The 27308-nt window shown below is 40.9% G+C and overlaps 1 protein-coding gene across 2 annotated transcripts in view; it reads left to right on the forward strand.

The window, feature by feature from the left end:
* FNDC3B (fibronectin type III domain containing 3B) overlaps nt 1–27308 on the forward strand; it is a 357932-nt gene that overhangs the window by 322950 nt on the left and 7674 nt on the right. For both annotated transcript variants that reach the window (XM_082654911.1, XM_082654912.1), the window contains exons 23-25: nt 624–836; nt 12513–12679; nt 15256–15383. In XM_082654911.1, coding sequence (XP_082511037.1) covers nt 624–836; nt 12513–12679; nt 15256–15383 — 508 coding nt within the window. The remainder of the gene's footprint in view (nt 1–623; nt 837–12512; nt 12680–15255; nt 15384–27308) is intronic.

Below are 27308 nucleotides of genomic sequence, written 5' to 3' on the forward strand. Positions count from 1 at the left end.
TACATTTTAACTTTGATTTTCAGTTCCTAGACCATGAGAGCAGTGTTAGTATATCTTTATTACCCATAACACTGCACATAGTAAACATCCAGTTAAGATAATTGCACATCTGAATGACACTGTTACCAGCAGTGCCTGCACACATAGCACTGGTTAAGGACTAGCAGAGGTTGTTGGGTGAGGCTGGAGAAAGGGGAGGAAAATGTGCTGTTGAAGAGCTGTTATCCTAAAACTGACCTTGAGGCAGCTGAAGGGTGGCTAGAACAAAATATGAAAGTCTTTAGTATGTCTTCCCTTTTCTGCCATTCTTTCTTTCTTTTTCTTTCTTTCTCTCTTTCTTTCTTTCTTTCTTTCTTTCTTTCTTTCTTTCTTTCTAATTAAAGAACTAAGGGATATCTTGCTAATGTGGTTTTTTGGGACTATTCTTTGGAATGGAGAAGATAATCTGTTTTCCGAGCTGCCCATTTCTCTATTTGTCTTGAATTATTTTTAACTCGTTTTCCTTTATTCCATGACACTGCTTATAGGGGCAAGTAAGAAATACACCACACAATGTTTATTTCAAATGAGGAATCACTGCTTCTTAAACCAACAACCTTTGTGATTTTTTTTCCTTTTTCCAGGATCAGAATTCAGGCCATAAATGAAATTGGAGCTGGACCATTTAGTCAGTTCATTAAAGCAAAAACTCGGCCGTTACCACCGTTGCCTCCTAGGCTCGAATGTGCCGCTGCTGGGCCCCAGAGCCTGAAGCTGAAATGGGGAGACGGTAACGCCAGGACGCACGCGGCTGATGGCACGGTGTACACACTGCAGCTGGAGGACAGAAACAAGAGGTAAGGACCTGAGGCTTCATCCGAAAATTCGATGGCTTTGGGTTGTGGGATGGAATCTTCCTTGTTCATTTGTCCTCTGAAGCACTCTTCGTCCTTATTGAAAGACTCCCTAGGTATTTGGGTCCTGCGTTTTATACCCAAAGTTGCACCCTCCATTCTCCATTTGGAATTTTCTAAATTAACATTCTCGTGATCCTGATTTCCCTACATGTGATAATATATGTGTTTTTTTCTTTCATAAAGCCAGAAAATGGAGAGAAATTATCCAAAAAGAAAATGGTCGAATTCAAGTCCATGCTGTTTAATAGTGTTATATTAGTCACGAGTGCAGAGGGAAATAAGACTCAGGAAAAGATGTTAACCTCTTTAAATATTCAGTAACCATCGGGACAAACATGTTTACCCGTCTGAAATAGCTGTGGTGATGTACAGATGGGGATTGTGCTCTGTAACTATGGGCAATGCAATATAATATCAAATTAACTGGAGCAAATAGGAGATTCTTTATAAAACTCCATGCCCAGGAACACTGTTGGCTACAGAAATCAAATACAGCCTTTCACATAGTATTTATTTAATCTAACTTTATTTCCTCTGAAAATGGCCGATCAGAAGATGGGCAGCTGAACTGTATTTAGGAATAATTCAGATGCGTAGCAAAAGTTAATGACAGAAAGTTCTGTTACCAAAAGTTCAAATGAGAGAATCAGCTGAAGGAGGTAGGAGATGACCTTAAAACCAAGACAGCCTGATGGAGTAGACATGCTGCCCCTTCCTGTGCATACCTGCCAAAGCACAAACCAGTGTATGTGGAAGTATTCCTGTTATTTCCCCTTAATGCATCACAGTATCCTGCTCTTTTATATGGGGACCTGGTTCTAATTAGCACAGAGACCCCTGTCCAACCTCTACCTCTGCTCTGTACTCGAGTACTCGGCTTCACGTGAGCTCAGTGGAGTCCTGCTGTGTGGAAGGCACTGTTTGGGGTGGGCCCTCGGGGACACCAAGCTCAAGAACGAAAGCAAGGCCCTGCTTCCCCCTCCAGAAGCATAATATCAACCTACAAATAGTCGTAGAACACTAGTGCCATTGGAGAAAAGCGCTCTGGGAGTTTGAAGGGGGCAGACGTAGGGAATAAAGTGCAGAGACTGGTTGGTTGCAAAGATCAGGAACAGCTTTTTGAAACAGATAACGTTTGAACTTGACATTGGAGAACCTGGAAAACACAATAGTTTGACTTAGAAGAAAAAAAGTGATCGTCCTTTTGGGAATGAGTCCCAGTGTAGAAAGGACAGAGAAGGTAAGGCTTCTTTGGGGGAGGTTCATTAGAGATTAAATTCATACTCATTCACAGACAAGACCATTTATCTTACTGTGCTGTGTGCTTTTGGAATGCATTTTTCACGGACTCATTATTTTACTGGTAGGAGACTCCTTGACCTTACTGGCAAGAACAGGAATTATGGACTAACAGAAATCATGATAAATATATAAAGCTAGCATTTGGGGAAATTTGTACATGAGTCTCTTTTTTCCTGGGCTTTTGGCTTACATTGTTGGCAGGGAGAACCTTCCTTAGAAAATACCTTCTAGTTGTACTGTTTAGAAGAAATGAATCCCAGGAACATTTTTGAAGCTGGTGGCAGAATTGGGAACAGAACCAGCACCTCCTGACTTCCCCATGCAGCTGCCTCTACTATTACCTCCAAGAATATGGGAAGGACAGCTTTGCACCAAACCTGCTATCCCCAGTGTGCTGCAGTCCTGCCCTCTGCAGGGCAGCTACCTGAAGTGCCTTGTACAGAGAACTGAACAGATGCTTAGAACAAAATCTCCATGAGCAAATAAGAATGCTGGTCCAAATAAGAATGCTGTTGTTAGACATTTAAATATGCCAGACAGAAAATAGTGCAGAGTCTAGTAATCAATACAGGCTCCTTCCTCATAAAAAAAAAAAAAGAAAACAAAAAGAGGGGGGGCTGGCTTGTAATCAAATAAATGACTTGCCTAAATTTAAATGGCATTTTAAGAAAACTTACCATTAGGAACAGTGTTTTTCTTAATTTTATGGGCTACAGTCCAAATTTATCTTTTTCTAAATTAGATTTGTCAGTGCTCCCAGAAGTTATTAAAGTAATAGGAATACAGAACATAATAAATTCTCATTCCATTTGTGGAATTATTTTCCTGGGATTTAAAAGGATGAAATTGACCTATTTTGAGTTTGAAGATGACCTTCCTTAGTGTCTCGAAACTGAGCTCGTGTAGTGAAAATGGCCCCACGAATCCAAGCCTTTAACTCTGGCTCTTGAGTAGTGAAGATCAGCGAGAAACACCTTGAGTTGGATAGATCATAATACTTGTTCTTAGCCAGCTCTTTGTCAGTTCTCGTCCCCTTGAGGTTCTTTAGGACTTGGATCTGGCCTGTCCAGTGTTTTCTTCCAAAGTGACAGCTGTCTTTTTCATTGAACTTGTGGTTGCTAGAGTGGTTTCTAGTTGTGGCTTTGGGGAAAAGTGTACACATCCTTTAGCTTGTGTATTGATTTCATTAAGCACTAACAAGTTCCTATTATCTATGTGGCAAAAATATTATATATCCTGCTGTGGCCAAGGTGAGAATCAGAGTTAGGTCCGATGGTGGTTTTAATGTACTTTCTTAGCTGTCAGCTCTCAAAATATTTCTTTTGCCGTGTACGCTTGTCTCACCAGTCACTGTGGGCATTTGGAAGGAGGGCTGTGGTGTCTGAGTCTTGTCGCTGTCCTAGCCAGCCAGTGCAAGAAATCTGAGTCTTTAAACATGTTTTGCAACAGAAGCACAGTGAAAATGAATAACTCCCTGCTTGGTAATTGTCAGATTAAAGAGTTGAGTTGATTTCAGCTGCTAAACTATTGCTCCTGCGTTTTCCACATCCATGAAATACAAAGGGGTTGAACTAGAAGCTGAACTCTGAGATCCTTGCCACCTTTTTACCTTAAAGCAGTGAATCTTTGTAGATTATTTGTGAGCTAAATCCTATATAAAAAGATGTATTTTGTAAATGATTAGACAATGTTATCTCTTTTTTTCTTCATGTTTAATTTCTGCTTTTGACAAATAAGAAAATAAGAAGAAAGATACTGACTTTCCTTAAGAGTGGCCACTTAATGGGCAAAACCGCTAAGGTTTTGCATCTGTGATCTGCTGGTTTATTATGTTTAATTTATATACCTCATAATCAAAAAAATCTGAAATGACCCAGAGATTTCTAAGTATACCGTTTGGCCAAAAATATATTTTCAGACTTTCTAAAGGACACTGCTATTTATTGAGCACCTACAAAGTGCCCGGCATTGAGAGCTTTATCTACATTATTTAGTTCTTGAATAGATCACAGTCTGGTTGGGGATAGGTAGAAGAGACAGCAAATCATGGTGTGGAGGGCTTAAAGATTGACACATGCACAGAGTGTTGAGGGAAGGTAGAAGAATGGCATGTACTTTAGGCTTAAAATTGAACAGAGCAGGCTTATTAGAAAAGGTAACAAGTTGGGTGAGTCTTAAAAGGGAATCAATCTTATAACCTCATGCAGGAGAGCCTTAGGATGGAGACCAGTGATAAGGACTCAGGATTGGGTGGAAACCGAGGATACAATCTCCAGAGAACAGAAACATGCCCTGGGTCTTTCTCCATGTAAATGCCTTTCTATTCTGGAACTTTTACACTTGGTTTTTTTTTTTTTTTTTTTTCTTAAGTTTGGGGCTACTTCATGTAGATAAAAGGGATACCAGAAGGGCACCTTGCCCAAATCCTTACCCCAAGGTAAGTCAACCTAGAATTCATCCCGATCACCTGGAATTGCTGTGTAGAAAGTTTTCCCCCTTGATCAGGACATTTGTTTCCCACGTATTCAAGATTTTGACCCACAAGATTCCCAGTCCAAGGTCACTGACTACATATTTACATAGCAACCTCAAAGTAGGACTAAGTTTATCCGTAGCAGTTATATTATGATTGCTCAATTTTTTTTTTAAATTACTGCAGTGTGCTAGGTCTTGTGAAGTATGTAGCCTGTCTGTAAGGAGCTTATCTTGCTGAGAAATTAATGTGAAAAAATGAGCAGACAGTACAAGAGTTTTTATTTAATTTCAACAGAAAAACAAAAATTATGTTAGTTTGGCTATAGAGTGATTAAGTCTATTATTCTTAACAGGTCTAGCATAGATCCAAATGTCTTTGGTTCCTATGTATGCAAGAAAAATATATACCCAAAAGTAAACATTTTCATAATGCTGTGCTAACCGAATACAGGGATTAGAATAACAAGATCAGCTCGTGCATTTTAAGATTATAATGTGTAATGATGATTTTGAAGATGCATTTGTCTGCGTTATTGAAATGAAATGTTATGCTGCCCTAACAGAATTTGAATTGATGCTGATTCTCGTCCTGACCCTGTGGGTCCCTGTTCCTGATAATTGTACTCAGCACTGAGGCAAGAGGAACTTAAGTTCCAGGAATACATTTATGGTTAATCTGTTGTTCAGGTTACCCAGAGAGCCAATGTATTTTAAAGCAAGCCTCCAGCAAAATGGGGATGGGCTCTAATAGAATGGATAATTGCCACTTGCTCTCCTTTTAACTCAGCCCTTGTGCCCGTGACACTTTTACCTTTAGCCAGCAAAATTGGAGGGACTATGTAATGTGTACAGTATGACTGCCTGTTTGCTATTAGAGAGGGATGGAAAATAATCTGCAGAAAGAAACCCTAAAAAATTATACACCAGGCAACTAACAAAAGTGGCCGGGGTATATGAGCACTACAGGAGTGAACTTTCTTAATGTATGCCTGTTATAGAACAAACTCCTGTTTATATTTCTCAGAGCATACTGCTGAATTAAATGAAATAGATGTAACACGACTAACTCAGGGCCCACAAAAGACCCTCGGTATTAGCTTCCTTTGCTTCTGTGGAGCAGTCCCCAATTCGCATGACCACCCTTGTTGGATAAATGGCATTTTTATATTGCTTTCAGTCACCAGAAGGCAGTTATGGTTCTCAACAGGGGTGTTAATTCTCTGTTGTAATCCCAGATCTGTTACTGAGTTTCTAGATGACTAGAGGCATGTCCCTTAACTTCTTTTTGCCTTAGTTTCTCCCTTTACAAAATGAAGCTAATGATACCTGTCTTCAGTCCCTGATTGATGGGAAAAAAAGCATTTTTATTTTTTTAAAAAGGAGCATAAAGATTCATCCTGCAAAATAAAGAGTATTGCTAGCTTCCTCAGTTTCAGGCTAAAATGTTCTAAGGACAGTCCAAGGTGAGGAGTGGTAAATGAAGTATTTGAGATCTTAATTAGACCAGAAGTAGAATTCTGACTATGGTTTTTTCTTCTATTTAAAAGTAAATAAGTAACAGAATGGAATTGGATAGCATTTTCCTCTCCATTTTTCCTAAATGAGGTAAGATTGAGGTAAGGCCACTAAAATAAAAGTAGGCTAACAGAAATTTGGAAGGCTCTGCGAAGAATATGCCTGAAGGTGAGATTCACTGCACGTATTTGAAAGCAAAGTAGAAGAATGGAAAGTTTCAAGGTTCTCAGGTGGTCTTTAGAGAGTCTAGTCATCCTTTATTTGAATATAAATAAATTTCTTTTTTGATGTATATCAATAAGTGCAGTGCAGACAAAAAGGATCAAAAACAAGAATTTTATTCTATGTACAGATTTTCATCAGTAGCTATAGTGACATTTTATTTCTTAGAAAAGGAGCATAAAAAGGATCATAACCAAAACATATTGCAGCCTGATTACTCCCAAGCCATGTGGAGCTGGGGACATGGGGGTTAGGAAATTAACTCCTTTTCTCATTGGTCTTTTGGAAATCGCTCTTGACACGTGAGCATTCACTCTCCACACTGGGACTCTCGGCAACATCAGAACCAGTTTTGGAAAAGCATCTTCTTTGCCTCAGGTGTCCTCACGTGATGCCATCTGCTGCCATCTGCTTCTGCATAGACATGGCGGGACTCAGTGTTCTTTGTGGAGGGAGGGTACATACTATTCATTCCTGTTTTGAACATCCTCCATTCCCAAACGTCACTTCAGTAATGTAGGAAATTCACACACACACAATCCATGGAGCCCAAGGAAATTAAGAAAAAATAAAGGCAATGACATGTCATTGCTAAGGAATATAGCCACATTGAGCCTACTAAGAGTGTTAATTTGTGATGTTTTGAAATGTGCCATTTGCAGCCGTTTGTGGACCATAGGCCCTTTTAGGTCAGCAGGTTAGATCACTTTGAAGAGTAAATATTAATGGGCTTCTGTTAGCCTGCAGTGGGTGGACAGCAACGAGGAAATAAACATACAAGCCTCAGCATTCTCTCTTATTTTCTACTGTGAATTTATTATACTCCATCCAGAGAATTCTTGGACGTTTCTTTTGAAACAAAACTGTTTTACGGAAACATTTTAAAATTAATACTTTGTATATCATCATTTTCCCCTAAAATGATTTTAAAAAACATTTAAAGATGTAACATGTCTGAATTTCTTCCTTCGGTGCAAAAAAGTTATCTTTCACAATATTAAAGCCTAAAATACTGAGGTTGAAAGAATTTCTTGAAAATGTCAAAAATCTGTTGTTTTGCCTTCCTAGTGTATATTTAATAACAAATCATAGAATTTACTTGGTCCTTCCATTTGGATCTCAGAAAAATTCCTGCCAGGTGAATAAGACAGTTATTATCCCAAGTGTCCAGAAACAGCCTGGAGAGTTATCGACTTGTTCATCATGAAGGTAACAGACTCTGCATTGTGGTCAAGGTCTTTGTACCTCTTTGTACCCACCATGGAGTACTCTGACAGGCAAGCCGAATAAGCATATTCATTTTGTATTCATAGATATGTAAAATATTTTTTTAAAACACTGCCAAATTAAAAGCCCACGTGTTTTTGTTACCTTCAAAGTGTTTAGTTTCAAGAAGACATAGTCAAAGCTGGAGCCAGTTGGGGGCAGAGCCATAAAGAATTCATTTAGACTGTAAACTTTCAGTGACCCACTGAACGTTCCGCCTTGTTTATGCTTCCCCTTCCAAGTAAACATTTGTTTTAGTACATGAGAGCATTTCTCTCCGTTTTTCCTCTCCCTGAGTAAAAATGCCCAAATTTCCATAAGTGGCCAGCATTTCTATAGGACCTGCTGCTCCATCTTCATCTGTTTTCCACAGCAGTTCTCCGCCTGGGTTTTCCAGGACAGGGTAGATGGTATTCACATTCACAGCTTTCCCTCCAGCTCCGGAAAGTCTAAGGGAATGTAAGTGAGAGGGATGCCGTCCGGGGACATCCTCAGGTTTCTCCAGTGCTGAGAAACTAGGTAAATCATTCATGAACCTTGGTGCTTTGTTATTATAAACAGTAACCACTAATATTTATCTAGCACTCACAAGTGCTAGGCATTTTGTAATGGGTTCTCTCTGCATTATCCCATTTAATTCTCACAACTCTCTGAGGGGGTCAGCACTGTTATCGTGCCTATGTTACACAGGAGGAAACAGCTTACTTGGCTATAGAGGTGAAGGCCACCAGGCTGTTGAAGCTGAACTCAAACTCAAGTCTGCTGTCTGCAGTGATGGTTATTACCCGCTGGACCTTCAGCCCCTGCACCAGTGGGGCAGCTCCACAGCGGAGCCCCAAGGTGTTTCCACACCTGTCCTCTTACTTGGCCTTCACAAGAGCCCTAGGTCATGGGGCTGATGCCTCCAGATGTATGTGGCTATGGGCAGCAGGGGTTGAGGACGGAGTACAAGACCTCTCAGAGGCACTGCCAGTGTGGGCCCAGGGCTCCAAGGAGACCTATAATGGGCTGTGATACCACAGAGGATCCCTGTGGCTACACATGCCTCAGCCTGAACTGATACTAAAATTACTCAGTGGCTTTATTGAGCATGAACTACATTCTAGGAACCATACCTATATATTGATATAATTTCATTATGTTTCTATAGCATAGGAGCATTCATGTAATAAAAATAACAGTGAGCATTTCATGTGCACTCCTTGGTCACCAGATTAGATTAACTTATGTGGGGGAGAGCTATGTGTCTAGCACAGGCCATAACAGATGTGGCAGGACAAGTTCAGATGGACCTCTTCCTGCTGCAGCATGAACTGGTTGTGGCCCCAGCAACCTGGAGAAAGGCCTGCGTGGTGGGAGTTGAGAGCCACAGTGATCCTCAGGGCACCTTAGCCTGATCAGGATGGTTGGTGGCGCTCATGGTGCAGGGTCTGGAGCCATTGGGTACCCTGTATTGAACTCTTACTACGTGTCGGGCTCAGTGCTAAGCTTTTTCCTCACATTTCTGCATTTGGCTCATCAAAACGATCTATGAGGTGGATACTGTCCCTGTTTTGCAGATGGAGAAACGATAAGCAGGTGTGAGCGATTTGGCAGCCTTACGGGCGGAGCTGAGATTCGTGGCCAGTCTTCCTGGGTCCAAGTCCCCGTGCCCCACCCCTTGACACCAACAGTGTGGAGGAGGCAGGGGGAGAAGTGAAGGGTGGCCCAGTGTTTACCAGGCAGCATAGACCAAGGGGTGGCCCAGGGGAGCACAGACTCCCCACATAGTGCGTCCCTTATCACCTGGGCCACCCCCGTGGGATTGAGCAGTCAAGGGAATGACGTAAGGGGGAGGAATAGCCGTCGGGACGGCTGGATGGCCACTGTTCTCCTCTTCATGGCAAAGCCTTGCTCCAAGCTCTGAGTCCTTGGTTGTTTTAAAATGTGGAGTCTTCAATCATTGTGTCTTGGGACGTGTAGCATGTTTAATTCTATCACCAAAGGCGTCTGGCTTACTTATTAATGAATTTTAAAATTAAGTTGGCCTTTTTAAAACAAATATTTGAGGAATATTTTTATTCCCTCCCCGAGTGGTTCTAGCCACAGGGTGTTAACCTATGGAGCCTCCCAGAGAGGCCATCATGCAACTGGCTGTAAATCACTGGCTCTGAAGAAAGAAGGTTCTTTCTTCCCCTGCCTCTTGGAGTGATGGAAAATAATTACAGAATTGGGGTGAAAGAGGGATTATATTTTTTGTGTTGGCTTGTGTGCTTTTATTTCGTTTTGGTTGGTGTTTATTGTTTGAAAGAGAAGTTACTGTCAGCATGTACAGAAAGAAGCTTCGGATCAACAGATATTTATTTGAGGGCTACTCTGTGTACGAACTGGGGCTTTTACGTGAGTTTTCACATTGAATCCCAGCAGTCTTGCAAGGGAGGTGCTCTTGCCTGCACTTCACTGACAGGTCCGGTGGGAGAGGGTAAACAGCCAGTGTGTGCAGGGCAGCCTCTCCCCACACGGCTGACCCTCCACCCGGGAGGAAAGAAAATAACCTCAGTGTTAGCTGTCTTCTCAGCATTATGAAATGATTATAACTAACACATACTGAGTGATTATTACATGTCAAGACTATTCTAAGCACTTGTCTTGTATTAACCCATTTAAACCTGGGGTGGGCTCTGTCACTAGCTTTATTGCACTGTCCCTGGAGGCAAACAAATGCACTAATGGCAACATTGTAAAGTTTTTCATTGTAAAGTTTTTCAATCACCTGTTCCACAGTGCTTTTTCTAAATAGGAATGCAATTTTAAACGATTAATAAAATGCTGTGGTACAAGAGGAAAACAAGAAAAAGGAACAAAATAGCTATTCCAAAAACAGCAGGTTTTGATGAACTTGAAAATTGAAATATTTGAAAATATGCTATTTGCTCAGTTTAGATTATACTACAAAATTAGAGTACTGAACCTGCTTCAGTAAATTTCTTTGTGAATGTGAGTGCTGCTGCCTACATAGATACACTGAACTTATTTCAGAAGGAAATACTCTTCTCAGAGCAGGGCACGGGCAAGGAAGCAGTACTATTGCTAGTAGTCCTCTCCAAACTCTTATAAACACCCGGCTTTACTGCAAGTTTGTAATGAAGATGTAACACTTTTACTTCTTACACCATGACTTCCATTTTGTGGTATAAGTAAGGGCAATTACTCTGGTTAGAGATTCTAGCCTGGGTGAGGCTGAGTTAATAAGTAGCCTCTAGCATTAGCAAGGGGTATCTTCATTAAGGCGGTAATGTGTCAGGAGTGCTACGTAGGTTACCATGGTATTTGGGTTTCAGCCTGGACTCTGTCTTTTCCTGAAATTAAAAACGTTCATTCTTCAGTAAAAGGTGCTTCCTTACACAGCAAAGCAGAGGAACATTAAATGGGTGAAATGACTGGGGCTCAGGAACTCAACTGCAAAGGCTGATTAATGCGTGGATACTTTAAGATAAGTATCGACTGACAGGTTTTGTAAAAAAGCTGTTTAATCTCTGTATCCGTCCATCCATCTGGAGGGGATGTTCGCTAGCATGTGGAAAAGCTGCTGCTCTCCTTCAGAAAACTCTGCCCGCACACAGGACCAGCTAACCCACAGGATTAGGTCTAATTCATCTCTGAATACACAGAGTCTAGCACACAGCAGATGTTCAAAAAATGTTTGCTAAATGAGTGCATAAATTCTGCTTACCCTTAGGCCAAATCAGCCTAAGAGACATTTTGAATTGTGTGTGATTCTATCACTGCCTGACTTCGAGCAGCATTTGAAGACAGCGGATTGTCCTCAGATGCCGAGAAACTGGGAGAAACAGTTGGCCTGTGTAGGGACAAGGCGGTGTGGTTGGATTAACTCATATAGAAGTTCTCAAAGTGTCCCCGGGCCAGCAGATTCAGATTCTGAATCTGCTGAAGATCCTGGATAACTTATGGGAAGTTACATTATTTCCAAAACATTACAGTTAACCATAAAAGGACAAACGGTAACGTTATATTGCAGTTCTAAGTAATCCCGTTTCACTGTGAAAATATTAATTTCCAAGACCTGAGGGGAAACACTCAAAATGTAAGGCCTGTTTTTTTTATCCTCATGCCTCTTATGCCTGTGTCTCATGGAAATATTATTTAGCAGAGAAGTACAAAATAGTCCTGATGGGAGGGAGAAGGATCCAGAAGCTGCCAGTCTAAACTGTCCAGCCCACCTGTGCTGTTTTTCTGTTATTGTGATTAAGCTGATGGATGATTCTGAGCAAAATATATCTTCTTTTTACATATTTTCTCAAAGATCTATGATTGTAAATGTCATCTTACTAGTTTGAGAAAGGGGCTTTGAAAGCTCTTGGAAAGATAAAGGTTAAAATGTAAAGAATTTTCTAGCTAAACCTCAGTTATTTAGAAAATTCTGGTAAAGAGGACACTGTATTTCTCCGGTGCCCAATTAACATTAACTTCATTGCCTAGTACATAGTAGAAGGTAAGGTAACATATCAGATTATATAGATATTGCCATTATGAAAAATTTGAAATTTCTGTTCTTTATCAGTAAACAAAAGCATGAACAACTGATGTCTCTAGAATCTATAACATAATTAAAGGAATCTCATTCTAAGCTTTATATGTTCTTAAATTTGTGTTTTTCTTTTATGTAAGCATATATTAGACATTAAACTTAACAGTAACATAGCAACTGGCTGACGATTAATTCAGATGGTATGAAAAGCATTTACCAAGTTGGTCTAATCTGTTCCACATTTGTACCATAATTTCTTGTCACTAATAAAAGTTCAGGTGGCTAATGGATTCTGCTCCTTTCTCTAGGTTTATTTCAATCTACAGAGGACCCAGCCACACCTATAAGGTCCAGAGGCTGACTGAATTCACATGCTACTCCTTCAGAATCCAGGCAGCCAGCGAGGCTGGGGAAGGGCCTTTCTCGGAAACCTACACCTTCAGCACAACCAAGAGTGTCCCCCCCAGCATCAAAGGTTTGTGGACCGTGTATGCAGTCATGCTCTTCTGTGAGAGTGAGGAAATGTTGGGATTTAAGAGGAGGAGGCTCGATTCTGACCTTGAATATGCTCTCCTAATATTTCTCACATCAGCAAGATAGAATCAAAAGAACTTTCTAAAAGAGATGTTTGAGAAATGGGTTCTCTAGGGGAAATGAGAGGCCTTAAGGGAGAGGGCTACCGGTAATGACTTTTCTCAAGTATGTGTAGATTATTATCACAGATAATTTAATGGTGAGACAACCTCTTCCCCACGGGGGATAGATGGACGAAGAAAAGAAGCCGACCTGAGCGGCAGATGTTGGGTTAGGAATGCGGGTGAATTCCTGGTGATGTGGCACTTATGGCAGGTTACCACGAGGGGTCTGAGTGTCTCTCTGCAGCGCTTCGCATGCATCTTTGGATGACTGTGGTGCATCAGTAGATTAGAGGCCGGTGTAGGCAACATCCACAGCCTTTCCTCCAGCCCGCAGCCCTCACTGGAAAGCTGTAGCAGTGGCCTGTTCTCACCTCCTGGAGTATTTGTCTTGAGGTTTGTGAATGACTGGTTTACCCTCTGCCCCCTTCATGGGATCAGGGAGTGAGCGAAAGCCACGCCCCCAAGGCTCTCCCTCCACCGGGTCCGCTGAGCCCTCATCTCCCATTTTCAGCCACTGCACAGCCGACTGGCCAAGCCGGGCAGACAGCAACAGGGCAAAAGCTGGCTCAGCCCTTCCCACCTAGCGTTGGGCCCAGTCCCAGCCCATCATGGGCTCCTGAGCCTGCGCCCTCACCTCCCCGGTAGTGTGATTCTTGTGAGGGTCCCTGCTGCCTGTCTTTGCTTTATCCAGCTGCTGCCCGAAATGACTCTGAGGCTGACAGATAAGCAGCCCATCTGAACCAGGTTTTACATGGGGTAAAGTGAGGGTTGGCTGTATTACTTGGGTGGCTAGGCAGTGAGCACAATTTGTTAAGAAGGTTCTGTCTGTGTCTGGCCCCAGGAGAAAGGCCATTTGACTTACTGCTTCTACACAGAGGTGCTGTATCAGCTACACCAGGGCACGGAGTGCGTTACAGGAGGGTGCGGGGCCTCCGGGGCCTGGGTCAGGGTCTGACCACAGTCTGGTTGCATTCTGTGAAGGTTTCCCATAGTTCCTTTCAGGGCACTTTATGGTAAATACCTTCCCCCTGCTCCCCTGCCCCTCAGTGGTCCAGAAGCTCTTTGGCTTCTTCATGTGACGAAGATAACTGGTATAAATGGACGTATACTTGCTGGGTCACTTGGGCAGTAAATGCCCTGGCCCTTTGGTGTAGCTTCGCCTTTTGGCTCTAACAGAGGAGATTCCTGAGCACGCTGTGGCTGATAGGTTTGTTGTTGTAACAGGAAGGCCTGCCACATTTACCAATTAGCTAAATAACTTCAGGGGTCTTCCCAGCACTACCTTTGCCTCTGAAGGTGATTATTGGGGGCGATTCATTCTGTGGAAAATACAACACCAAATTCATAGCTCTTGCAGGTCGTGGTACACTTTCTTCAGGAGGACAGTGTCCTCACACTGCCGCACGATCAGGTGTTCCTCCTCTCATTCTTAGATTTAGGAAATTGTCTTAGCTGGAGGACTGTTTAGTCTGATGAGATTATTTAGTTTTCCATAAATTGTAGTTTTGGCCAACTAATACAAACTTTTTTTTTTAAGACAACTTTTATTTTTCTGAAACAGCATTGTACAGAATTGAAAGTAGAAACAACTGCCTCTGAAGAATTCATGTAATTAGAAATTTAAAAATTAGAAATTAAAAATAAGGGCATTCAGCAAGAGCAGTTACACGTGCTAGTTACAAAATGGAAAAATATCAGATATTGAATTAAGCTGTAGAGATACAGTATAAGCTGTAAGAAAACATTTAAAAATTCTACAACATGTAAGTGCTTTTCTGCAAACTAACATAAGTTCACTTTAGTCTGGAACAATGAGTCCAGTAGGTAAAAAATAAGCTAAAAAATATAAACGTAAGGTAACTTTTAAAGGCTTACCTCAAATGCCACCTGCTCCTCAAACCTTTCTTAGACTCTCACACGGATGTGACTTCCTTCCCCTGGGACTCCCCAACATTTTGTTTGTACCTCTCATTTTAATCTGCCTTACATTTATGTTTGTTTGTACTTGTTTCATACCTTTCTCTCCCCTTCCCTCAACTAGATCTTCATTTCCTCAAAAGCAGTATTTATGGTACCTATTTTTGCATCCCCCAAAGAACGTAACACAGGGCTTAATCATAGAAGGTGCTCATTAGCCATCAAAAAAATAACAAAAATGCAACCCAGGCCAAATAGTTATTAATAGGACAGCGAGCAAAGGGTTCTTCGCCAATGGCTTGCTAGGCATGGAATGTCTTCTCTGTGTAAAGGGTACCCTGCTAGTTTTCTAGGAGGCTGGGCAAATAAACTCCCCTCTCAGGGTGGGCACAAGCATTCTCTCTCTCTCTCTGGGTTCTCACTAATATTACTAAAATATGGGCTATTCATATGATACTTTGAATTTTGAGCTTGGATGTGTGGATTTGTATTTCAGCACCTCGAGTAACACAGTTAGAAGGAAATTCATGTGAAATTTTATGGGAGACGGTACCACCCATGAAAGGCGATCCTGTCAACTACATTCTGCAGGTATTGGTTGGAAGAGAATCTGAGTACAAACAGGTAAGAACCAGCGTGCGTGGCACGTGCGTGGCCTATCAGGGTCTGGCTGGCTCCTTGCCTCTGCCTTTGCGGTGAATAATTTAGTAGCTAGGGAACTACATTTTTCTCAAAATTGGTCGTAGACACTGCCTCACTTGTACCCATTACCTAATTCTTTAGGGTATAGTAGCTCTAGCTTACATTTTATTTTGTATGTGGTGGTATTCTTAAATTTTCAGTTCCACAAGCATAATCTTGTGAAGGGTTTTAAGTTCTGTATTTGTATTTGATATTCATATGTATTGAAAACTAAAGTGCCAGTGGTTTTTCTTTATAGGGAAGTAGTGTCAGCCTAATTACTAAAGCCCATGTCTGTTCGCCTTTTTTATGGAAGTTATAATTGAAGGATAAGGAAAACGACCTATCAGCCCTTGAGGCCTGTGATTCAGAAGCTCTGGGTCACTACTTGTCACCCTTTACTGTGCATAGGATCACCTGAGTATCTGTTAAAAATTCAGATTCTGATTCAGTAGGTCTGGGGTCGAGGTTCAAGCTCCCAGGTGACATTGATGTTGCTGGTCCATGGATCGTGGTTTGAGTAGCAAGGCTATACAGTTCACATGATAAACCCATACACGAAAGAATGTGGTTGGAATATAACCAGATAAAGAATTTGGGTTTATCGTTCTTGACACCCTTTTTGATCCTAATTCTACCAAAGCCACACATTATCTTGTCACTGGATGTGAAGGATTCAGAGACTCTGTGGCTTTCCATAATGTTCCCAGGAACTTAATAATTATGTGAAATCAGAATATAACATTGTCACTCCATTAGAAAAGCTGAGGACCCATTCCTTACCAGCACTTTTAATAGAGGAATGCATTTATGTCAAACTCAAGAAGTTGAAGATAAATGCCAGTGCCTTCCGAATCATTAACATAATTTGCGAACACTTCCTTGTATTCAACTATTGAGGCTCCAGGTACACAAAACAAGTAGAAAATAATTTGATTCAGAGTTTTTGTTAATTTGCTGGTTAATATTCCTCGTATAATAATAAAGAATACTTGTAAATAAAAATGTGTAAAAAGAATCAAAAAAAATTTTAGTAAATCTTACTGTACCTTGTTAATATGAAGTGCCAGATAAAAGAATGAATTGCTTTAAGCACATTTTGCAAAAACTTGTTTTAAACAAGACAGGCACCACCAGTATTGATTAACATCAGTGGATGATTTCACCAGTTTCCATCATTCCTCTGAAATAAGAGCAAAACCACTCTTGTTTCCTTTCACCTTACAGTCTCGTTTTATACAGTATATTTCACTTCACAGTCAGTAATTTTATGTGTGCAGTTGTTTCACCTTACCACAAATATATTACTGGTTTCAGAGTCTCAGCGCACATGAAGAGCAGAGGATTTTCCCTGCTAGATTTAGTCATCTTTAACACCAGTAGCATTGTCCTGTCGCATAGCAATGTAACAAATGGCTAAAGATGAAATGTTACCAAATTTTACAACATATCACTTGACACTTAACAATATTCACTTGCCAGCAGTACATTCATTGCATGTTCATCGTTGTATTTTATAAACCTTTTTATTCCACCACCATGCTTTTCCAACCTGTTCTTGGAAAAAATGTTCTGCTTCTCAAAGCCTACTGATTGCTGATTTACATGGAAAAAGCATTGTTTACTCAGTATCTATACACATTCATAAATTAGATGTCACTGGCAGATTGGCTCTTTTGAATCTTGCTATTTGTTTAATGTTGTATATTTTGTCTCATGAACATACAAATACTAATACACAATTACATATATGCTTCAAAATATATTTCTCATTGTAAACAGCTATAAATAAGAGTTTCTTGTTGAAAGTAGGTGAAAACACAGTACACCAGGGCGGGCTCAGTAGCTGGGGAATTAGCATTCTTCTCGTAACCGTGTATTTCCTGCATTTACCAAGAAATGATTAAGGCAGGTAGTGGTACTTGAAAAGCCACCGTTGAGTCAGGGACAATTTGTACTGAGTTTTTTGCTTCTCCCTATTCAATAGACATTAACTTAAACATGATGTTTTGAGTACTTCATTCAGTTGTTCTGGACACGAGATAGGGAATGAAATCTATTTATCTTATGTGTGCAGAGTAATGGTTAAAATAATTATAGTCCAGAGATAACAGGCTTTGAATTCATAGAGGCAAAGCAAAAGAAAATGAGAGGTCATCAGTGCAGAGCGTACACCACAGCAGATCTATGGGCTTATATAGGAAGCACTGTGTATACTTCAATTACAGCACTAATCAGGCAGGATCCACTAATGTGTGGGCTTGTGTTATTCATTTTTATTTTCCCAGGTCTGGCACATAGCTAGGCACTCAGTAAATGTTTCTTGCGTGCGTGAAAAAGGCAGTTTCACAGGAACAGGGTGATTTATACTTGCAGTGGTGAGAATCAGTAAACTTCACCATAGGGGGGATTTAGAAGTGATGCTTGTAACTGAGGTGAAAAAAATCACCAATAATAGAACAGTGTCCTTCTGTTCCCCTAGCTCATTTTTACAGGCGACATATGGTAAGGGCCAAGTCTTTTTCTGATATGTTGCTGGAAACATTGACTTTAACTCTGTAATTAGCTTTCTTTGGTTGAGCTATCATGATGTGGGGCGAGCATCTGGTTCTAATTATGAGACTGTCTATTACAGTATTAAGTCCTCACCTAAAGTTTTACTCTGTATTAGAATGCATGCATATATTGATTTGGCTTTTCTGCCACTTAAAAAACGTTTCAAGCACAAGCCTTTTTCAAGAACCTTAAAACTTCTTTTCAAACAGTATTAATTGTAAAGCATTCTCTTTTTTTTTAAACATCTTTATTGGGGTATAATTGCTATACAATGGTGTGTTAGTTTCTGCTTTATAACAAAGGGAATCAGCTATATACATATACATATGTTCCCATATCTCTTCCCTCTTGCATCTCCCTCCCTCCCACCCTCCCTATCCCACCCCTCCAGGTGGTCACAAAGCACCGAGCTGATCTCCCTGTGCTATGCGGCTGCTTCCCACTAGCTATCTAGCTTACGTTTGGTAGTGTATATACGTCCATGCTTCTCTCTCGCTTTGTCACAGCTCACCCTTCCCCCTCCCCATATCCTCAAGTCCGTTCTCCAGTAGGTCTGTGTCTTTATTCCTGTCTTACCACTAGGTTCTTCATGACATTTTTTTAAATTTTCTTGAATTCCATATATATGTGTTAGCATACAGTATTTGTCTTTCTCTTTCTGACTTACTTCACTCTAGGTCTATCCACCCCTTTACAAATAGCTCAATTTCGTTTCTTTTTATGGCTGAGTAATATTCCATTGTATATATGTGCCACATCTTCTTTATCCATTCATCTGTCGATGGACACTTAGGTTGCTTCCATCTCTGGGCTATTGTAAATAGAGCTGCAATGAACATTTTGGTATATGACTTTTTTTGACTTTTGGTTTTCTCAGGGTATATGCCCAGTAGTCGGATTGCTGGGTCATATGGTGTTCTATTTGTAGTTTTTTAAGGAACCTCCATACTGTTCTCCATAGTGGCTGTACCAATTCACATTCCCACCAGCAGTGCAAGAGTGTTCCCTTTTCTCCACATCCTCTCCAGCATTTATTGTTGCTAGATTTTTTGATGATGGCCATTCTGACTGGTGTGAGATGATATCTCATTGTAGTTTTGATTTGCATTTCTCTAATGATTAATGATGTTGAGCATTCTTTCATGTGTTTGTTGGCAGTCTGTATATCTTCTTTGGAGAAATGTCTATTTAGGTCTTCTGCCCATTTTTGGATTGGGTTGTTTGTTTTTTTGTTATTGAGCTGCATGAGCTGCTTGTAAATTTTGGAAATTAATCCTTTGTCAGTTGCTACATTTGGAAATATTTTCTCCCATTCTGAGGGTTGTCTTTAGGTCTTGCTTATGGTTTCCTTTGCTGTGCAAAAGCTTTTAAGTTTCATTAGGTCCCATTTGTTTATTTTTGTTTTTATTTCCATTTCTCTAGGAGGTGGGTCAAAAAGGATCTTGCTGTGATTTATGTCATAGAGTGTTCTGCCTATGTTTTCCTCTGAGAGTTTGATACTTTCTGGCCTTACATTTAGGTCTTTAATCCATTTTGAGCTTATTTTTGTGTATGGTGTTAGGGAGTGACCTAATCTCATACCTCGACATGTACCTGTCCAGTTTTCCCAGCACCACTTATTGAAGAGGCTGTCCTTTCTCCACTGTACATTCCTGCCTCCTTTATCAAAGATAAGTGACCATATGTGCGTGGGTTTATCTCTGGGCTTTCTAACCTGTTCCATTGATCTATATTTCTGTTTTTGTGCCAGTACCATGCTCTCTTGATTACTGTAGCTTTGTAGTATAGTCTGAAGTCAGGGAGCCTGATTCCTCCAGCTCCATTTTTCGTTCTCAAGATTGCTTTGGCTATTCAGGGTCTTTTGTGTTTCCATACAAATTGTGAAATGTTTTGTTCTAGTTCTGTGAAAAATGCCAGTGGTAGTTTGATAGGGGTTGCATTGAATCTGTAGATTGCTTTGGGTAGTATAGTCATTTTCACAATGTTGATTCTTCCAATCCAAAAACATGGTATATCTCTCCATCTATTTGTATCATCTTTAATTTCTTTCATCAGGGTCTTATACTTTTCTGCATACAGGTCTTTTGTCTCCTTAGGTATGTTTATTCCGAGATATTTTATTCTTTTTGTTGCAATGGTAAATGGGAGTGTTTGCTTGATTTCACTTTCAGACTTTTCATCATTAGTGTATAGGAATGCAAGAGATTTCTGTGCATTAATTTTGTATCCTGCAGCTTTACCAAATTCATTGATTAGCTCTAGTAGTTTTCTTGTAGCATCTTTAGGATTCTCTATGTATAGTATCATGTCATCTGCAAACAGTGACAGCTTTACTTCTTCTTTTCCGATTTGGATTCCTTTTATTTCCTTTTCTTCTCTGATTGCTGTGGCTAAAACTTCCAAAACTGTATTGAATAAGAGTGGTGAGAGTGGGCAACCTTGTCTTGTTCCTGATCTTAGTGGAAATGCTTTCAGTGTTTCACCATTGAGGACGATGTTGGCTGTGGGTTTGTCGTATATGGCCTTTATTATGTTGAGGAAAGTTCCCTCTGTGCCTACTTTCTGCAGGGTTTTTATCATAAATGGGTGTTGAATTTTGTCAAAAGCTTTCTCTGCATCTATTGAGATGATCATATGGTTTTTCTCCTTCAGTTTGTTAATATGGTGTATCAGGTTGATTGTTTTGCGTATATTGAAGAATCCTTGCATTCCTGGAATAAACCCCACCTGAACATGGTGTATGATCCTTTTAATGTGCTGTTGGATTCTGTTTGCTAATATTTTTTTGAGGATTTTTGCATCTATGTTCATCAGTGATATTGGCCTGTAGTTTTCTTCCTTTGTGACATCCTTGTCTGGTTTTGGTATCAGGGTGATGGTGGCCTCGTAGAATGAGTTTGGGAGTGTTCCTCCCTCTGCTATATTTTGGAAGAGTTTGAGAAGGATAGGTGTTAGCTCTTCTCTAAATGTTTGATAGAATTCGCCTGTGAAGCCATCTGGTCCTGGGCTTTTGTTTGTTGGAAGATTTTTAATCACAGTTTCAATTTCAGTGCTTGTGATTGGTCTGTTCATATTTTCTATTTCTTCCTGATTCAGTCTTGGCAGGTTGTGCATTTGTAAGAATTTGTCCATTTCTTCCAGGTTGTCCATTTTATTGGCATAGAGTTGCTTGTAGTAATCTCTCATGATCTTTTGTATTTCTGCAGTCAGATGTTAATTCTTTTTCATTTCTATTTCTATTGATTTGAGTCTTCTCCCTTTTTTCCTTGATGAGTCTGGCTAATGGTTTATCTATTTTGTTTATCTTCTCAAAGAACCAGCTTTTAGTTTTATTGATCTTTGCTATTGTTTCCTTCATTTCTTTTTCGTTTATTTCTGATCTGATTTTTATGATTTCTTTCCTTCTGCTAACTTTGGTGTGTTTTTGTTCTTCTTTCTCTAATTGCTTTAGGTGCAAGGTTAGGTTGTTTATTCAAGATGTTTCCTGTTTCTTAAGGTGGGCTTGTATTGCTTATAAACTTCCCTCTTAGAACTGCTTTTGCTGCATCCCATAGGTTTTGGGTTGTCGTGTCTCCATTGTCATTTGTTTCTAGGTATTTTTTTTATTTCCTCTTTGATTTCTTCAGTGATCACTTTGTTATTAAGTATTGTTTAGCCTCCATGTGTTTGTATTTTTTGCAGATCTTTTCCTGTAATTGCTATATAGTCTCATGGTGTTGTGGTCAGAAAAGATACTTGATACAATTTCAGTTTTCTTAAATTTACCAAGGCTTGATTTGTGACCCAAGAGATGCTCTATCCTGTGAATGTTCCATGAGCACTTGAGAAAAATGTGTATTCTGTTGTTTTTGGATGGAATGTCCTATAAATATAAATGAAGTCCATCTTGTTTAATGTATCATTTAAAGCTTGTGTTTCCTTATTTATTTTCATTTTGGATGATCTGTCCATTGGTGAAAGTGGGGTGTTAAAGTCCCCTACTATGAATGTGTTACTGTCGAGTTCCCCTTTTATGGCTGTTAGTATTTGCCTTATGTGTTGAGGTGCTCCTATCTTGGGTGCATAAATACTTAAAATTGTTATATCTTCTTCTTGGATCGATCCCTTGATCATTATGTAGTTTCCTTCTTTGTCTCTTCTAATAGTCTTTATTTTAAAGTCTATTTTGTCTGATATGAGAATTGCTACTCCAGCTTTCTTTTGGCGTCCATCTGCATGGAATATCTTTTTCCATCCCCTTACTTTCCGTCTGTATGTGTCTTTAGGTCTGAAGTGGGTCTCTTGTAGACAGCATATATATGGGTCTTGTTTTTGCATCCATTCAGCCAATCTGTGTCTTTTGGTGGGAGCATTTAGTCCATTTACATTTAAGGTAATTATTGATATGTATGTTCCTATTCCCATTTTCTAAATTGTTTTTGGTTCGTTATTATAGGTCTTTTCCTTCTCTTGTGTTTCTTGCCTAGAGAAGTTCTTTTAGCATTTGTTGTAAAGCTGGTTTGGTGGTGCTGAACTCTCTCAGCTTTTGCTTGTCTGTAAAGGTTTTAATTTCTCCATCAAATCTGAATGAGATCCTTGCTGAGTAATCTTGGTTGTAGGTTTTTCTCCTTCATCACTTTCAGTATGTCCTGGCACTCCCTTCTGGTTTGCAGAGTTTCTGCTGAAAGATCAGCAGTTAACCTTATGGGGATTCCCTTGTGTTATTTGTTTTTCTCTTGCTGCTTTTAATATGCTTTCTTTGTATTTAATTTTTGACAGTTTGATTAATATGTGTCTTGGCATATGTTTCCTTGGATTTATCCTGTATGGGACTCTCTGTGCTTCCTGGACTTGATTAACTATTTCCTTTCCCACATTAGGGAAGTTTTCAACTATAATCTCTTTAAATATTTTCTCAGTCCCTTTCTTTTTCTCTTCTTCTTCTGGAACCCCTATAATTCGAATGTTGGTGCGTTTAATGTTGTCCCAGAGGTCTCTGAGACTGTCTTCAGTTCTTTTCATTCTTTTTTCTTTATTCTGCTCTGCATTAGTTATTTCCACTATTTTATCTTCCAGGTCACTTATCCGTTCTTCTGCCTCAGTTATTCTGCTATTGATCCCATCTAGAGTATTTTTCATTTCATTTATTGTGTTGTTCATCATTGTTTGTTTCATCTTTAGTTCTTCTAGGTCCTTGTTAAATGTGTCTTGCATTTTGTCTATTCTATTTCCAAGATTTTGGATCATCTTTACTATCATTATTCTGAATTATTTTTCAGGTAGACTGCCTATTTTCTCTTCATTTGTTAGGTCTGGTGGGTTTTTATCTTGCTCCTTCATCTGCTGTGTGTATTTCTGTCTTTTCATTTTGCTTATCTTACTGTGCTTGGAGTCTCCTTTTTGCAGGCTGCAGGTTCGTAGTTCCTGTTGATTTTGGTGTCTGTCACCAGTGGCTACGGTTTGTTCAGTGGGTTGTGTAGGCTTCGTGGTGGAGGGGACTAGTGCCTGTGTTCTGGTGGATGAGGCTGGATCTTGTCTCTCTGGTGGGCAGGTCCACGTCTGCTGGTGTGTTTTGGGGTGTCTGTGGACTTATTATGATTTTGGGCAGCCTCTCTGCTAATGGGTGGGGTTGTGTTCCTGTTATGCTAGTTGTTTGGCATAGGTTGTCCAGCACTGTAGCTTGCTGGTCGTTGAGTGAAGTTGGGTGCTGGTGTTGAGATGGAGATCTCTGGGAGATTTTCGCCATTTGATATTATGTGGAGCTGGGAGGTCTCTTGTGGACCAGTGTCCTGAAGTTGGCTCTCCCACCTCAGAGGCACAGCACTGACTCCTGGCTGCAGCACCAAGAGCCTTTCATCCACACGGCTCCTTAATTTGGGATGATTCGTTGTCTATTCATGTATTCCACAGATGCAGGGTACATCAAGTTGATTGTGGAGCTTTAATCTGCTGCTTCTGAGGCTGCTGGGAGAGATTTTCCTTTCTCTTCTTTGTTCTCACAGCTCCCAGGGGCTCAGCTTTGGATTTGGCCCCGCCTCTGCGTGTAGGTCGCTGGAGGGCATCTGGAGGGCGTCTGTTTTTTGCTCAGACAGGATGGGGTTAAAGGAGCCGCTGATTCGGGGGCTCTGGCTCACTCAGGCCGGGGAGAGGGAGGGGCGCGGAGTGCGGGGCGGGCTTGTGGCACGCCGTGCGTTCTCCCAGGGTAGTTGTCCCTGGATCCCGGGAACCTGGCGGTGGCGGGCTGCACAGGCTCCCCGGAAGAGGGGTGTGGATAGTGACCTGTGCTCGCACACAGCCCCCTTGGTGGCAGCAGCAGCAGCCTTACCGTCTCCCGCCTGTCTCTGGGGTCCGAGCTTTTAGCCGTGGCTCGCGCGCGTCTCTGGAGTTCCTTTAAGCAGCGCTTTTAATCCCCTCTCCTCGTGCACCAGGAAACAAAGAGGGAAGAAAAAGTCTCTTGCCTCTTCGGCTGCTCCAGACCTTTTCCCGGACTCCCTCCCGGCTAGCCGTGGTGCACTAACCCCTTCAGGCTGTGTTCACGCAGCCAACCCCCGTCCTCTCCCTGCGCTCCGACCGAAGCCCGAGCCTCAGCTCGCAGCCCCGCCCGCCCTGGCGGGTTGCCTCTCGGGCTGGTGAGTGCCGGTCAGCCCTGATCCTCTGTGTGGGAATCTCCGCTTTGCCCTCCGCACCCCTGTTGTTGTGCTCTCCTCCGCGGCCCCGAATCTCCCCCCTCCACCTCCCGCAGTCTCCGCCCGCGAAGGGGCTTCTAGTGTGTGGAAACCTTTCCTCCTTCACGGCTCCCTCCCACTGGTGCAGGTCGTGTCCCTATTCTTTTGTCTCTGTTTTTTCTTTTTTTCTTTTGCCCTCCCCAGGTACGTGGGGAGTTTCTTGCCTTTTGGGATGTCTGAGGTCTTCTGCCAGCATTCAGTAGGTGGTCTGTAGGAGTTGTTCCACGTGTAGATGTATTTCTGGTGTATCTGTGGGGAGGAAGGTGATCTCCGTGCCTTACTCTTCCACCATCTTCCGCCGAGGTCCGTAAAGCATTCTTAAAAAGAATGAAAATTGTATGTATATGCAGGTGACTGATTTTTTTTGCCTCACAAGACATAACATAAACAGTTTAATATATACGTAAGAATGTAAAGCGAAATGATTCACATTCATATCCCTGTTCAGACAGCAATAATTTTTACATAAAGTATTTAAATATAAACACTGAAGATGAGAAAAGGGTAGCAAACTGCAAGAAATTATTACCTATTGGGAGTCAAAATTTGTGACAAATTATTAATATTGTTGGTGCTCAGATTTGTTGCATTATGAAAACCTTCGAAGAATCTGAAAATTTATAGAGCTCCACATTTAACTTAATGGCATCTCTGTATAAATTTATTTTGTATCATTTTTAGAATATAGTATTGGGATGTGTATTGATTCTTCGTGGTATCACACAAGTTACTGGGAAGAAAGATCTTCTCTTGACCTTGAGAGAACTATTTTAAGGACTTGGAGCCTACATATTTTTTTAATAGTTTGTGATTTAATTCCCTAACACAGAAGTTAAATAGGCTGTGACCGTCTTATTGCACATTTTCTTCATCTTTGTGTAAATAAAGGGTCAAATCCCAAGCAAAGTAAGAATAGATCAAGGTGGGAATATCTAAAAGCTATCATTTATCTTGCTGAGTCTTAAGTTTTTTAGGTTTATAGGTCCGTTTAAGTATCTGATGCAGGATATGACCCGTTCTATCAGAAAAATATTCATGCACACATCCATTTTAAATTGCATATGAAACAAATTTATATTCAGTTTCATGGCGTTCAGGTGTAGGGCCCCTGGTTCATTGGGAAACTGGTAGGTGCTGTGCACTGTGAGGGCTGCCTGGCATATAACAGAACAGCATAGTCTGTGCTCTCAGAGCTTCTGGGCCCACTGGGGTAGAAGCAGCGTGCCCCCAAGAAGCAGCTCAGTAACAGTACCTTGGCCTGTCCTCTGGCTCAGGAGCAACAATTCTTGCCCAGCATTGCACCCTCTACAGAGGAAGTCTGCAGGGTAGTGAATTCCCACTGTAGCTGGGGGGCAAGGGAGGTGAAATCTGCCTTTTGTAGTCATGTGATATCGGAGGAATTAATTCACCTCTCTAAGCCTCAGCTGTCTTGTCGAAGTGGAGATACTAATTCTCTACCTCAGGGTTACTGTGAGCGTCAGATCTGTTCAGTCATGAGAGGGCGCTGTGTAGATGGCAATGCTGGGCAGTTATGTCTCCCTTTCCAGTTCCTGGGAGAAGGATGGCATTAGTAAAGAGATGCAGGCCTTGGCCCAGATCCCAGCCTCCAGCAGCCTCCCCCAAAGGCTCTCTGTTTCAAAGATTTCAACTACACAGCATGTTGCTCTGAATTAAGGGTCACTGATTCTTCATTTCGATTATCTGGGTATTACTTTAAATCCTCTCATTTGGAACAAACATGTCAAAATTACTTTAAAATATATTGCACATCAAATCAAGGACAGAAATAGTCTTTGTAAAAATAATATTGCTTGTATACTTACTGTGATATTATGATTGGTTACTTCAATAAAGATAATCTTAAATGGAACTATGCCTTTTAAATTGGGTTGAGGCAGGAGGAAGAGCCTGTAATGGTGCCCCTGTCAAAATGAATGAAAACAAAGGGGTAAGAGGCATGGCCTGCTGCCCTGCCACGGTGAGAGGCACAGTCCCATGAAAAGTCACCTCAGCTGTGCTGCAGGCCTGATGACCTTACTGATTTTGCGATCTCGTGGCTGTGATTATTTACACAAAAACAAATCAGTTATCTCAAACCTCAGGAAGCAGAATCCTCAGGAAATGGAGTATTGGGATTGTTTTAATTTTTTCCTTAACTAAGATCCAAAAGGCTTAATAAGCATTGTTGATTACTATCAATACACTGAAAACAACTCAATCCTTGTTAACGATTCCATTTTGTATAATCATGGCTGTACCTGTTCTAAACCCTGTGGTTTGTGTGCGGGTTCTGATACTTAATGTTCACATGTACTTGCTGCTGGTAATTTTCCTCTCTTTTCAAACAGTGCGGTATAAGCATATCTACTCTCAAGTATTTAAGGGTTCTAATTAGAGAGCATTCATTGAGCACCTGCTTTGTTAATAGCCATTGTGCTGGTTGCTCTGGAGATAATAGAACACAGTCCCACGCTCAATATATTTATCATATATATACTTTTAAAGAAAGATAATATTATTGTGTTGACAGTGCTTGTGAAAAGGGGGAGCTCTTCTAATTAAAACAATAAGAATAGCTAAAAGAAAAACATTTACAAATTAAAGCCCA

This window comes from Grampus griseus (genome assembly GCF_964374135.1).
Source record: "Grampus griseus genome assembly, chromosome: 5".
NCBI lineage: Eukaryota > Metazoa > Chordata > Mammalia > Artiodactyla > Delphinidae > Grampus > Grampus griseus.